The sequence below is a fragment of the Antechinus flavipes genome, chromosome 4 (genome assembly GCF_016432865.1).
Source record: "Antechinus flavipes isolate AdamAnt ecotype Samford, QLD, Australia chromosome 4, AdamAnt_v2, whole genome shotgun sequence".
NCBI classification, from domain to species: Eukaryota; Metazoa; Chordata; class Mammalia; order Dasyuromorphia; family Dasyuridae; genus Antechinus; species Antechinus flavipes.
Window position 1 is genome coordinate 396,260,412 of NC_067401.1, and position 16,060 is coordinate 396,276,471.

At 33.2% G+C, this 16,060-nt stretch overlaps 1 protein-coding gene across 1 annotated transcript in view; it reads left to right on the top strand.

Annotated features, from left to right (window-relative positions):
* The first annotated feature begins 3,015 nt into the window (after nt 1-3,015).
* The window catches only part of LOC127561596 (double-stranded RNA-binding protein Staufen homolog 1-like), a 73,003-nt gene continuing 59,958 nt past the window's right edge, over nt 3,016-16,060 (top strand). Inside the window, 1 exon segment of the mRNA XM_051996773.1 lies at nt 3,016-3,151. Coding sequence (XP_051852733.1) covers nt 3,016-3,151 — 136 coding nt within the window.

Below are 16,060 nucleotides of genomic sequence, written 5' to 3' on the forward strand. Positions count from 1 at the left end.
CATCTTAAGCAATCTGAGAGATATGAGGTGGTACCTCAGAATTGTTTAATTTGCATTTATCTGATCAAAAGTGATTTAGAGCATTTTTTATAAGAGCATAGATAGCTTTAATTTTGCCATCTAAAAATTGTCAGTTCAAATCCTTTGAACATTTATCAACTGGGGCATGACTTGTATTCTGATAAATTTATTACTGTGATAAGTAATGATAAATGATGAATGAGACCTTCATCAGAAACACTGGCTTCATTTTTTCCCTGTTTGTACTTTTCTTTTAATCTTGTTTCTGTTAATTTTGTTTGTGCAACAATTTTAATCTAATGTAATCAAAGTTATCCATTTTGCATTTCATAATGTTCTCTAGCTCTTATGTGGTCATAAATTCCTCCATTTTCCTAAAATCCGATAGTTATAATTATACTGTATTCTTTTAATTTGTTGATGGTATTATTGTTTATGTCCAAATCATGTACCCATTTTGACCTTATTTTGGTATAGGATATGAGATTTATTTCTATGTTGTGTCTCTGAAATTATTTTCTAGTTTTTTGAGCATTTTTTCTGCAATAGTGTGTTCTTATTCTACAAGGTGGAATGTGGGGGATTCATTTATATTATTATAGTCATTCATTTTTTTTTGTTCTGTGTAACTGAACTATTCCTTTGATAAACAACTCTATTTCTTACCCAGGATCAAAAGGTTTTGATGACTGCTGATGTATAATATAGTTTTAGGTCTGGTACTGGTTAACCATCATCCTTTATTTTTTTCCCCATTAATTCTTTTGACATTCTTGACCTTTTGTTCTTAACAACAATTTTGTTGTTATTTTTTGAGATTTATAAAACAAATTTTGTCAATTTGATAGTTATGAACTGAACAAGCAGACCAACTTAGGCAGAATTGCCATTTATATTATATTATCTTGGTCTACTCATGAATGACTGTGTATTTTTCCAGTTCTTTTGATCTGATTTTATTTGTATGAGCAGTGTTTTGCATTTGTGTTCATATAGTTCCTGGGTTTGTCTTGACAGGTACATGCCATATATTTTATTTTATCTATAATTATTTTAAATGGAATTTTTCTTTCTATCTTTTGCTACTGGGCTTTGTCAGCTATACATAGCAATTCTAATGCTTTGTGTGGGTATATTTTATATCCTTCATGAATTATTTTAAATAGGTTTTTGGATGATTTTCTAGAAGTTTCTAAGTATATCACTGTGGTGTTTTTCTTCTTTAAAATGTAATATAAGATGGTTCTCTCTGGGAAAAAGCAGGTTTCTTGGGGAGGTTTTCTGGAAGCAGCCTTAATTGCAGTTCAGATCAATAATTACCCCAAATGCAGCCAGGTGATAAAAGTTCAGATCTTTTATTGCCTCCAAAATAGCCCAGTTAATTGAGGCCTATCTCTCTGCTTGGTTCCAAGAGCTCTTGTAGCTTTGTCCTTTGCTTCTGCCTCTGCTTTCTTAAGCTGCCAATTCAGCTGAACTCCCACCCGAAGTAACTAACTAACCAGAAGCTAAGAGCCTCTTTATAAATGATTTCCCAAAGGTTGACTCCTCCTTCTGGAGGCACACCTAAGGGAGGTATGAATTCACAAAGTTACAAAGTTTGCTTTGTGAATCTCCCATACTTGTGAACTCCAATGAGTACTGGTGTGAACACAAGCATTGTATCAATTAGTTCTACTTACTACCTTGTTTCAAGTTCTGGCCCAAAACATCTCCTCTTAAGATCAGATCAGTGATACTGAACCATGCTAAATTAGATAATTATTGTCTCTATCAACTCTAATGGCTTAACAGTTTGTATCACCATATCATCTGCAAAGAGTAATAGTTGTATTTTCTCATTATCTATTTTAATTCCTTTAATGTTTTTTTTTCTTTTATTAATGCTAAAGCCAAGATTTCTAGTATAATACTGAATAATAGTGGTGATAATGGGCAACCTTGTTTTACCTTAATTTTGAGGGGAATGTGTCCAGCTTCTCTTGCTAACAAAAAATGCTTTTTGTTGGTTTTAGATGAATAACTTTATTATTTTTATGAAAGTTGTCTTTAACCCTATGTTCTCCAGTATTTTTAAAATAGGAATGGGTTCTAGATTTTATAAAATGCTTTTTCTGCATTCATTGATATTATCATATGATTTCTATTGGTTTTGTTATTGATATGGTAGATTATGGCAACAATTTTCTTGATAATGAACTAGCCCTGCATTCCTGTTATAAATCATATTTGGTCATAGTGTATTATCCTGTTGATAAGTTGCTGTAATTTCTTTGCTAATATTTTATTTAAATTTTTTCATCAATCTTCATTAGGGAGATTGATCTGTTACATTTTTATAGTTATCCATTTTGATTAGATTGTCAGACTAACTGCCATATAATTGGGCAAAACTAGGCCCTAATTATTGCCTTAATTTGTCATTGGTGGTCAGTTCACCCTTTTGGTTTATATTTTTCATAGAATGAATCCTTAATTTTAATTATAAGTTCAATAGTTTCCTTATTTTCAATTTTATTAACCTCTCCTTTGATTTTCAGAATTTCTAATTTGATATTTAATTAGGACTTTTTAATTTGTTCTTTTTCTAGCTTTTTTTAGTTGCATGCCCATTTCAATGATGTTTTCCTCTATATTATTCATATTACTGTTTAGACAGATAAAATTTCCTCTAAGAACTGCTTTTGTTGCATCCCATATGTTTTGGTATGTTGTCTCATCATAGTCATTCCCTTGAATGAAATTATGAATTCTTTCTGTGACTCTCATTGTTTGCTGGATTCTTAGAGATGATAGTCTCATTCAGCCCTGGGACCAAACCATGGATCCATTTGGATCCAGTAAATCTTTCCCATTTAATAAATTATTAAATACTCTTTAATCTCTATCTTGCCTCAGTTTCTCCAGCATTACATTTTGGAGGCTTTGAACCAAGATGTTAGAAAATTAGCAGGATTAGAGATAAGAGACTTTCAGGTCTCCCCCTCGGGCCTTAGGATGGCTGAGGATCTGAATTCTTGGCCTGGAGAGGCTGGCCCCTTGGATTTTTTACCAGAGCCTCCAGGAATGAGCAGTTTCCAGCCACAACTGTGCCTGAAGCCCAATGATGGACACTCCATTTGTACACTGGAGAGTAATTCTGTAAGTCTGTAGGTCTTAAGACCTATTCTGTTCTGTCTGTATGTGCTAGTATATAGATTCCCAGAATTATGAAATGTTGATGGGCATAATTCTGGGCATGGTGTCTTCTGGATGCAGGGGGTACTACCTGGTGTGTAAAACACATCTGGTTCTGTGTGCCAGTTGGCACAACTCTGGGCATTCCAGAGTATAAATCTGGTTGTCTTTTTTAAAGACACCATCTGGCTAAATATATATATATATATATATATATATATATATATATATACATATATATATATATATATATACATATATATATATATATATATATATATATATATATACATACATATATATATATATATATATGTATGTATACATATATATATATCCGTTTGGATTCTGGGAGGGAAGACTCTGGAGCTGACAACTTCCTTCAGGGCTAGTTTAAAATTTCCCGTTAACCCCCAATCTGTGTTAAATGTCTTGTTTCATGTTTTTGGCTGTGCATGTCCATATCTGTATGTGTCTGTCACTTGTTTGTGACTAGTTTGGTTCAGAGCTATGCTAAATTAACAAATTTGGGAATTAGTTAAAATTTGCTTATGATTTTAAACTTTAAAAACTGGCACTCAGATAGTTTAAATTCATCCTTAGCTTGGATTTAGCTAGCCTAGATAGGGCCTCTGGAGAAGAAAAGATGCTAATTGCCTTGAACTCAGCCGGGAGAAAACATTTGATTAGAAATTTCAGGATGGTTTTAAAATTTGTAGGAAATAATTTTACTGTTGCCTTTGCATGCCAGATTTGTTCTAAGTATTCTTTTGGGCAGTTTTAAAATTGTGGAAATAATTTTGCTGTTGCCTATGCAGGTTAGATTTAGTTATCTTTAAGTGCAAGATCTTAAGAACTTGTTGGAATGAAGTTCTGTTAATTTACCTGAAAGGGGTCACATGTTTCCAATTAGGGTCTGACTTTTCTAAAGGCTTCAACATTGGCCAAGTTGGAGCTTAGGAAAAGTCCCATTTCACTACTTTCTGCTACTTTAAATGTTGGGTGGAGTAGGGATCTTTTGTCTTCAAAGGTGAAGATTAAACTCACCCCCATTGCTCTCTGCTACTCCAGCTACTGAGTGCCTAGTTAAAACTGGGGGCAGTTTAGCTCACCTTCCTTCCCCCCTGCCTCTTTGAAGGTGGAGTGGGGGGAAGGGTGGGCATGTGGAATTCCCCCCACACTAATTGTGTTCCAGATTTCAAGAGATAGGCCTTCTTTTAAGTTAATTGATCTATAATTTGGTAGGGCTGTTTCTAAAGGTTTAAAGGATATTTTGAAGAATCTTTCAGTTTCTTTTCTGTAGAATTGGGTATTCTGTATACATTTAATTGATTGTATCTTGAGGTTATGCCCATCACTTAAAGGGCTTCTGAAAGTAATTGTTTTTCCTTGTCCTTTTGAAAAATGTTTCTGTTAAACATGAAAGATAACTTGTGAACTTACTGAAACCAATTTATTACTATTATCAATATGAGGTTATGGTATTTCTAAAAGTTTAATATTTTTAAGAACCTCTTGGATTCTTTTATGTGATATTAGGATGTTCTGTATAGGATATTCTAAGTTTTAATTGATTGTATTAGGTAATCCTGAGGTCATGTAAAGAACCTCTGAAAATAGTATTTTTTTGTCCTTTTGAAAATGTTTCTGTTATGAACAATATGTAATTTGGATTATTTGTCTACATATTGGGTATTTTTAAAAGCAAACTGATTTGTATGTATACTGTTCATTTATGGGAACATCTACTTAGATATGAAAAAAAGTGAACTTACTGAGACAAATTCTTACTGTTATAATATAAGGTTATGGTAAATATCTGTTTGGGATATATCTGAAATTTGGTTAATAGAATTTGTTATTAGAAGTAAAATTCCTTGGGCTTATAATTAATGCTATTTGGGAGGATTAAAGCTCCACCCTCTGACAGTTAGTGAGATAATTAACTGGAGTAAAAAAATAATTAAAGCTATTTTATCCTGTTTTGCTGAAAGTTAAGTTTAACTGCTTATACTATGGTTATGTCCCTGCTTTTTTCCTCCTGTAACTAATGGCTATGATCAGAGCAATATAAACTGTTAATGCAATTCCATTATGTCATACCTTGCTATTTCCAATTTGGTTATATGTAATAATTATATCCTAAATACTTGGGCAAAGGCCCATCTGAAGCTTTGGTAGCAGGCAGCATGGCTACAACCTTCCCTCTCTGGACTCCTCAGCAGAAAGTTTTTGAAAAGATCACTGCTCTTGATGTAATTTGGACTGATATTGGGGAATGGGAAAGTGGTTGAATTGTTGTTAAAATTTTAACTGTTATCACTGTGTTTAAGATTTGTTAAAACTGCAACTATTGCAGTATGTTTGAGGAATTTTTTTAGGAAATTTACTGTACTAGTCTGTTATGTATAGGAATTTTGATTCACTCTTGGGATTTATATGTGGAATGGTAATTTGATAATTTCTTTTTCATGTAAAAAAGGAAGGAAAGAAACTAGTTGAAATTGGTCAGGAAATTGGGAAAAACTGGTGTGTTTTTCTTAGGCACTTCTGCCCTGTCCCCTATCTCCTTAGTTCAGATTGAATTGGAAATTATTTAACTCCTTGCTTAAAATTTACTGGACTATGATTTGCTGGTTATGTTTTAACTTTGAAATCCCTTTTTCTGGTGGAATTGCCCTGGCAGACTCAGTTTTGGGGATTATTTTTTAGAATCAATCAAATTTTAGACAAAAATTAGATCCTGGGACTGGCAGCCTCTCTGATCTGTTTCTCTACTCCTGTTACTCCAGTTCCTTAATTAGTATTGATATCAGGATTCTAATAGTTTGGGATCACCTGCATTGGTCTAACTGCATAATTTGTTCAGAAATCTGTTTCCTAGTAGCAGTTCCAGTTCTATTAAGAGGGGACAGGTGGAGCTACTCCAGGCCCCACTTTTTCCTTCTTTAGGAGTCCCTGACAGACTTTGGGTGCTCCTCTTAGGATGGGCAGCAGGACTGTCTTGAAGCACTGCTACTCAGCAGAAGCTGAGTTATGCACAAATGCCCACAGACCTAACTCACTGTGAACTGTCCATGTCAAACTGGATTCTCTGGCTGAGATGCTGCCCAACTGCAGAGGACCTGAACAGGGAGGCCTGTATGTCTACCTAAATGTGGAATGCTGTTTGATGCTAATAATTCTGGGGTTATCAGGGAGAGACTTGTCCTTGCCATAAGTTCTTCCATGTTTTTTGTTTTAGTATGGTTTCTTTGCTTTACATAGGGTTGATCAAAATCATTGTGCTAAGACCTTCTAGAGGAAGGTAATTCAATGATTTGGATATTCAGAAGAGAAAGAATATGGAAGGTTATGCCACAGTTCTCAGTTTCCATAATTATTCTGACCCAGTCCTAACTCAGTTTCCTTGCTTGTCAGTCCTGCAAAATCTTTCCTCCCTCTTTATCAGAATATTTGATAAGGATTAAAGACCTTATGTTTTAGAATATCAGCATGCCTCTCCCCATCCCAAGCTACTAGAATATCAGATACCGTCTTATCAAGATGCCTCTCCCATCTCTGGGGTTCCTCCCCCCATGCCTCCCCTCACTCTGTCAAAGTCTTGTTCCAACTCTCAGCACCCTGACTCTGCCCCTGTGTCAGTCTACCCCCCTGAGCCTCAGCCATGTGTATATAGGCCATTCTTAGGACAAAACCATAGATCCATTTGGTCCCAGTAAATCTCTCCATTTAATAAATTATTAAATTCTCTCCAATCTCTATCTTGCCTCAGTTTCTCTGACATTACAAAACCATTATTTTTCCCTATAGCTATTAACATCTTAAACCTTAACCCTATGGCTAATATTTTCTTTTAGTACTTGTACATACTTTTATCTCCTAGGCCACCTGGGCAGGAAGCTAGGTTTTTAGAGGACATGTAACTTGAATCATTCCTTGAAATATTTATAGTTTTTGAATGTTCAGAGAATGGATTGGGAATTCCAGGATAAGGACAGAGTATCATCACAAGATAATAGTTAGGAATGAAGTTTTTTTTTTCAGATTTCATTGAAATAAGCTTATCTGACAATTTAAATTCCATAACAGACAGAGATATTGATGGGTAATTAGGCTTAACATTGATTAGGAAAAGCAATGAATGACAGTTTGAGGAGTAGGAACTATTTCCTCTAATACAAAGAAGATACTGCAGATTTTTTGTTTGTTTGCTTGCTTGCTTGTTTTTTTTTTTTTTTGACAAAATATTATCATAATATAATAAAATAGTAAAATGGCAAAAATGGACCTAAGGCAGGAATATAATACTGGAAACAAGATAGATCAAAAGGGACAGAACAGCATTTTATAATAAGAATCTTCACTATACTACATTGGTCACTTAGAGCTCTAGCCCTATCACCATTTAGAACCCACAATCATGATTTATTCTGTTCCTTTTTAATCAGGTTCAAAGATAGGTTGGGGTAAACACTCAAAGAGACATATAAGAGATGACTGTGATATTTCTAGCATGAGCATTTGCACCTAGAAAATGGAAAATGCTAAAAATCAGAACTGGATTTATAGTTTTGTTGATTATCTAGACTTAAGAAAGTAATGGATGGAATGTTAAAAATGCAGACTAAACTTTAAAATATTTCATGTATATATTTTCTTTTCCTTTGGAACAGGTTGTTGAACATTTACCAATAAATTTCTAAAAATATTTTTTTCAAGAGTTACAATATTTATGTCATGGAACTCATGCTACTCTATCTAAACTATATTTGTTATATCATTCCTGTGCTTATAAAATCTCCACTGTCTCACAATACTCAAGGAATGAAATTCATATACTTTAGCTTGTTATTTATACTGTTACTATCTCTAGTCAATCACCCTTATATTTTTCAACTGCTGGATATAAACAACAAGCTTTATTTCTCTATCTTTTGAGTCATTAGTTTATGAATGTTCCTCATTTTCTGGAAGAACATTGATCAATTGGAAAGCACTGCTACCTTCTGCGTACCTCTGCTCTTGTCATCTCACATTTCTTGAATGCATCTCCTCCTCTTCCTCACTTCACAGAATCTTGTCATTAATTCTCAGCTCAAACTCTACCTTCTAATAAGTCTTTTCAGATCCATTCAATTTTTAGTGACTTCCTTCCTTAAACTACCTTTTGTTTGTTTTATTTTGGTATATATTTATAAATATAAATTTTGTGTTCTTTTTTGGAATGTAAAGTCCTTGAAAGCAGGAAGTATTTCATTGTTGTTTTTACAACACCAGTGTCTAAAATGGAAGAGATAATTATGTGTTTTGTAAATAATTTTGGATTAAAAAACTGATAGTTTGAAATTTAATTTATAAAACAAAAGTGTGTCAATGGATATGATAGGGTATTATAATTATTTTCAGGTACTTGCAGTGCTACTGTGAAAGAAGAACTTTTCATTCTCTTTGGCTCCAACAGACAAAACTAGAGACAATGGATGAAAACTGTTACAAGCACATTCAAACTAGATGAAATATAATTCAACAACTAATTAGAACTATTCATAAGCAGAATAGTCAAGTAGTAATGAATTTTCTTTATTGAAGATGTTTAAAGGCTGTATAATCATTTGACCACTTTTTCCACACATTGTTGACATTATTTGTGTTTAAGTATAATTTGAATTGTATTATTTATGAGGCCTCATATCTTAGTGGTTGTCTTATCCTCAGATCTGATGATGATGATAATAATAATAAAGTTTTACTTTCTGGAGTTGTGGGAGAGAAGAAAGAATTCAATATTGGGGAAATAGTAGAAGAAAAATCAGATATGAGAAGACTAGATTGTCCAACAAAAAGTGTAATCATGAGGAATTTAGAGGAAAGGATAATTGAAAGAAAAACATGGGAAGAAGAATTAAATATAGTTGGTGACTTGTCATTAATAAGAACAAAAAGAAATACAATAATCAATTAGGTCCTTGAGGATTCTAGCCTTAATGACTGAGAGGGTGGTGAAATAAAAGATAGAAATAAGTTTAGATATCGAACTGGTCTGGATAACAAATTTACACTTTTTAAGTTTAGAATTAAAGTGGTAGAAGGAAATTGGGAATGAATCCCAAGCAAAAACCAAGATTGCAAAGTAAATATATATATATATATTTGCTTTACAATAATTAGCACTGAAGATAATTTGATGGAATAAGACAGCATTGTAGTGGAGGATAACATCAGAACAATCTCTCTATAATAAACTAAGATTCAGCCTTTGAATCAGAAAGCATTTGGATTCAATTTCTATTTTTTATAAATCCTTACTGTGTGGCACTGGGAAAGATTCAATGTCTCAGCATTCCAGGAAACTGAATAAAACTAATTTTCAATATAGAAAACAACTAATCTTGTTAAGGGGAATTGATTCATTGATATTTCTCTACCTCCATGGAAATCATAATTCTGTTCCAAAAATCAATGAGAAAAAAAGACATACAGGACTGTTTCTACAAAGGAAAACATGTTCAAAATCAAAAATATACATCTTAATTTTTCCTTAGAATCTTTTAAAAATAAATATCAGATTTTATCTAGAAAGATAAAAGGATCATAGATTTAGATCTAGAAGATACTTCAGAGATTATCTAATCCAATTTCATACCACACACACAGGTTAAGCGACTTGCCTGGATAACAAATGTGGAAGGCATCAGAGGAAGAATTTTAATAGATTGCTGAAGAGGGATAATATATTAAAAGCACTTATCACAATAATAGACGTATAGTAGGTGTTATATAAATATTCCATTTTTCCCTTCCTTTCTCATGTCCTCTGAATCAAGAAATAATCTTTTCAAAAACCAATACTCTCTATTTACTAGATAAAAAAGGAAACCCAAAGCAGTTTATGACTTGTCTCAAGTCACAGAGGTATTATGAGATAGAATCTGAACTCAAGCTCCCTGACTAGAAAGAAGGTGATCCCTTTCCACTATACAAAAATGTGAATTCAGTGCATCCAGCTTTATTGGTACATAACTATTCATAGCTATGAAAGCTCTTTAGTGCTCAACAAAGCTGAGTATGTGTATTTCCAGAGCAAAAATCTGTTTTGGAAATAGATTATTGACTAGATTTTCTATGTATATGTTTGTCATCACATTGGACATGGAACAAAGAGATATTATGCTTTGAATCTCTTCTTAAATATAAATGAGCCTCTATTCCCAATTTCTCCTTTTCTTAACATAGTATAAGGCCTATTTAATCAAAACATGGAAGAACAAGAGGGCTCAAGAGCAAAGAGTGAAGTCTTGGTGATTAGTTAATTATACATTCATCTTTTCCATTAACCAAGTGAATAGAGCAATGATCTCAACACTAGGGCCTGCTTAAAATAAATGTGCTTCTTCATTTTTGCCTCCCAGAAATTCTGGGAATCAATGAGTGAACCAAAGAGCAAGATGTGTCCTTCTCATAACTACTCGGAAGTGTTAATGTTCTTCTGCTACAGCTCTGTTGGCAACCTGCCCAGAGAGCAATCTAGCTGCATCATGGAGATTTGAAAGAAAAGTTTATGGCTTTCTTAATGCACTTTATGAAAGATTATTTTGAAATCAGCATCTTGGTAAACTTTAGAGCCATTGTAAAAAAAAAAAAAGTTTCAGCATGATCATGCAATGTATAAAAAGGAGGATTGCATACAAGGAATTGGAAGTGACCCTTCTAGCAGGAGCTGCATTAATCAGATTCTTGTTTACATATTGTATACAGCCTAAACACTTTACAAAGGATGCAGAGAAACTGGAAAGAGTCCAGAAAAGAGCAACAAAAATAGGGATAGAAAATAGGTCCTATGAAGAAAAGTTAAAGGAATTTGAATTATTTATTCTTGAGAAGAGGAAGATAAGTGGGCACCTAATTACTGTTTTCAAGGATCTAAAAGTTTTTTTTTCCTTGTCTTATTTTATAAGTATGCTCACTGTTCTATATGTCCATGGAAAGCCTAATAATGAGGCATCACTTAAATTAAAGAAAGGGATTTGGGTTATATAAAGAAAGAACTAAACTTTTGGCATAATGCTAAAAACATATACTTTCAAGACATATTATATAAAATAATATATATTTTTGTCTTTCTGTTTTTTGTAATTCATGTTTATAAGGGAAGGGGTTTAGGGTCCCTTTCTGAGGTTATATGGCTTCCAAGGCTTTTGGTCCTCTTCATTTTTCCACTTCTAAATGAAGGTAATGGAGTCTGTGACCTTGATGGTTTAAGAAGTTCAGAAAAGGGAACCACAGAAATCTGGGAGATGAAATCCAGGACATGTTTTACAAAAAGAGCTGCAAGAATGATGATAAGATCAAAGAGTAATTATTGTGATACAATAGCCAATTAAATGCTCACCAAGTGTAGTGGTCTTATCTGAATAAGAATTGAGAAGATCAATGCTATGTAGGAAATATGAAATGATGAGCTTATTTCTTTTTAAGAGAATTAAATGATGAAAGGAACATTATGTATTTGGGGAAATTTTATGCTTTATTCACACTATACTTCTAAAGAATCTCGCTATTTATTTTTGAGCTACCTTCTTCTTCTCAACCCTGCAACATCCTTCAATTTTCATTAAAGGTTCATACTAGCCATGCTACATTCTGGACTTGACCATCATGGCATTTCTCAAAGTAACTTTCCCTCTTTTTGTGCTATATCTTCAGCTCCTATTCTGTTGTCTTTTCCTATTAGAATGAAACCTCCTTGAAGTCAGGTACTATTTTGTTTACATTTACATTTCTAGCACTTAACTAAAGTGTCTAGCATATAATGCTTAAGAGTTAATTGCTGATTTAGAACTATGCTCAAAAAGTTATCAAACTGTGCATACCTTTTGACCCAGCAGTGTTTCTACTGAGCTTATAACCCAAAGATATCTTAAAGAAGGGAAAGGGACCCACATCTGTAAAAAGTTTGTGGCAGGAAGAAATTGGAAACTGAACGGATGCCCATCAGTTGGAGATGGCTGAATAAATTATGGTATATGAATGTTATAAAATATTATTGTTCTGTAAGAAATGACCAACAGGATAATTCCGTAGAGTCTGGAGAGACTTACATGAACTGATGCTAAGTGAAATGAACAAATCAGGAGAGTATTGGATGGCATGGCAACACATGGCAACAAGATTACATGATGATCAATTCTGATGGACACAGTTCTCTTCAACAATGAGATGATTCAAGTCAGTTCCAATAGACTTGTGATGGAGAGATTCATTAATACCCTGAGAGAGACTATAGGCACTGAGTGTGGACCATAACATAGCATTTTCACTCTTTCTGTTGTTGTTTGATTGCGTTTTTGTTTTCTTTCTCGGTTTTTTTCCCTTCTTGATCCAATTTTACTTGTGTAGCAAGATAACTGTATAACTATGTATACATATATTGGATTTAACATGTGTTTTAACATATTTAGCATGTATTGGATTACCTGGCATTTAGGGGTGGGGGTGGGGAGAAGGAGGGAATAATTTGGAACAAAAGGCCTTGCAAGGGTAAATGTTTAAAAAATACCCATGCATAAGTTTTGTAAATAAAAATTTTTAATAAAATAAAAAAGTTAATTACTGATTTTACTCAAACTATATTGAGGAAAGCAAAATATAACACTGAATAGTAGTATAAAAGATGGAAAACTGGCACTGATTATAGAAAGATATATTCAAATCTTTCCAACATATATAAATAGATGAACACACACACATATAGATACACATATACTATATGTGTATTGTATATTTGAAAATGAGCAAATCATTAAAAGCCTGTGGCCTAAACAAGTTTCTAGTCTATGACTACAAAAAAACAGTTGTTTTCCATTTGAGTGTGGGAAAGCAAAGCAATCCTTTCTGATAATGAAGAAAACATCACAGCTTAGAACATATGATCATCAATTGAGAACTTCAAGAAAATTCTGGTCATCAAATCCAATTCTCACATTTTATAAATTAAAGAAAACAAACTAACAAAGCCCTAAGTCCAAACAAGGGAAAATACCTTGCTCATGATCACAAAGGTAGTAAGTGGAAAATAACTTAGGATTTAAAATACGGTCCTGTGACTGCAAATACAGAAATTTTTCCATTTGATAATCCATGCTCTCTGTTCTCTCCTCCTTTTGGCACCCAATATGAGTTCTGCTGAGCAGTAGATTTCTCCCAAGTTAGTCAGGCAGTATTTCCACATTGTTGTTTCCTAATTATTCCATCTCCTTGTCTTATGTTTATTGCTCTGATCAAAACAGCATTTCATATTTTGTATGTACCTGGATTGAGATTTGTACAAATGTGGATGCAGAAGGCTAACCAATGGATGCAACAAGAAAATCTAGACTCTGCTTCCTCAGGAATAGAGACCTTACTGGTTTTCACCCTACATTGGGTTCTTCCAAAACTCAGGGCAAACTGTGGACACATTGGTGTTTGGGGTGGAGGGCTGTGCTAGAGGGACAAGAAAAAATGAAAATGGACAGATGAGCTGTATCATCTACAACCTGGAGTAGTTTAGGGAAATAAATTTGCATGGAATTCAAGAATAGAGAAGGATCTTCATAAATAAATATGACTGACCTGGGAATAGAGAAATATTTCCTGAAGGCAAAGTTCCTTGCTGTTCTCCCAGTCTCTTCACATTCACAGGAAAGTAGAAGTATGTTATGGACCTGGAAGAAGCCTCATCAAACAGAACTCAATTTGAAAAGGCACAAGGATGGCTTCCTTAAGAAGCAAGAGTAGGCAGCAATATCCAGCAAGAGACTGTGGTGGCTGCTGCTTCTGGAGATGTTTGTAGTGGGTGTAGTGGGTTAAAACAGACACACATAAAATTCTACCATACATTCAACTCTGCTCCCAAATTTCCACCAAAACCCATCATATAACTTAGAAGAAAATATAGAAATGCAACTATCATGAAGAAAATATATTCTAACCAGGTACCATGTCTTTTGCCCTGATTATATGTCTTTCATCAATGAGAGTCAATATTTGGACATGCAATATGATCACCAGAGACAACATTATATTCCACCTCTACTTTCTCACTCCCATACAAATATGCACATGAAGAAATATAAAATTTTACTAACCAAATTTCAACAAAGTGTTACTCAGTTGAAATATTATAGATAGTTTTGAAAAATGAGCAATATATTTTAATGAACGTGGCCGTTGAGTAACTTCTTTATTTTTATTCATGTATCTTTATATGGCATTTTCATTTGTGTCCTCCATTAAAATTAGTTCAAATGAGCTAAATTTAGAAACAAACTTTCAAGTTTTTAATCACAAAATGTTAAACTCATTTTTCAATAAATTATATATGTATGCATGTATGAAAAAATATTTTCTCTTAACATGTAATTTTTAATAAGAAAAATAGTTTTGTACCATTAAATAAAATATTTAAAAATTATCACGTATTTCATTTTTAGCCCATGCTTTTAAATTCAATTTGTATTATTGGTACTGTACATAATATATTAGTAGTCTAATCAGCAGACATTTATTAAGTGCCTACTACATGCTAGACAAGGAATGAATAATGGGGATACAAAGAAAGTTTTTAAAAAGCAGCTCCTATTCTCAAGAAGTTCACAGTCTAATGAGGGAGATGAAATTTAAATAAGAGTCTGATTCTTACAGAAGGTAGTATTTTGGCTGAAACCTGAGTGAAGCCAGATTGAGGAGCTGGGGAAGGAAAAACTCAAACCATGAAGGACAGACAGTGAAAATGCATCAAGAGCATTTTAATGGGTCAGAATGTTTTTTTGTTTTGTTTTTGCAATTTAAAGCAAGGTGACAGGTTTTATTACAGTATATATTTGGGGAATAATAAGAAAAGAGTAATAAGGTATAAGAAAATTCGAAAGGTAGAGAATAATCAAGTTATAAAGGGATTTAAACCACCAATCAATGATTTTATATTTAATTCTGAAGGAAATAATGATATAGAAGTTATTGAGTGGGAGGGGGTGAATCAAGCATGTGCCTTATGAAGATCAATTTGACTGGCACATAGCAGATAGACTCAAGAAGATTAGAGGAGAGAGTCAAATCAAAACTATGTGAAAACAATGGCTCTGATAACAATGTGGTTTTATGACATATGTCATGTGTGTGACATATATGACATTTTGTGACATATATGACATTTTGTGACATTATAAGATTTTGCACCAGTGTAGCAATGTGAGGGAAGAAAAGTATGTATGCATGAAAGATGCTTAACAGAATTAACTGTACTTAATAACAGATTGTATAAAGACTATGGAAGGAAATGAACTAAAGAGAAGAGGATGATATTAGTTGGTGAACTTTTTGTGATTAGGAAGTTTGTACTACCTTTAATAGTAATAAGAAGGTTAGGAAAGGATGAACCCTTGGATACAAATAAAATTCATTCATTCAAATTATTGGTGCTAATGAGATTACCAAGTGAAATAATATGAAGGTTATAAAGGACCATCATGATTAATGGATAAGACTGGAAGAAGACACAGTAAAGGAGACTGAGAAGGTATAAACTGACAAGTAGAAGAACAAATTGTTTAAATAATATATATAGATATAGATGTAGAGAACAAAAATATATGTGCATTATAGGAGAGGTTTTTTTAAAATAATTAGTAAATATAAATTTTAAAAATTTGGGAAATCCTTTAAGTTACAGAGACATTGTGGAATTGCATTTCTGCATTTTTTGTTTGTGATTCTATAAGAAATTATTACAATAAGAGGCAATGGGGTTTATTTCCCTGTAAAACTTCCATCACACCAAAAAATAAGAGAAATCCCTAAAGTGTCCAAATATTACACAAATGCA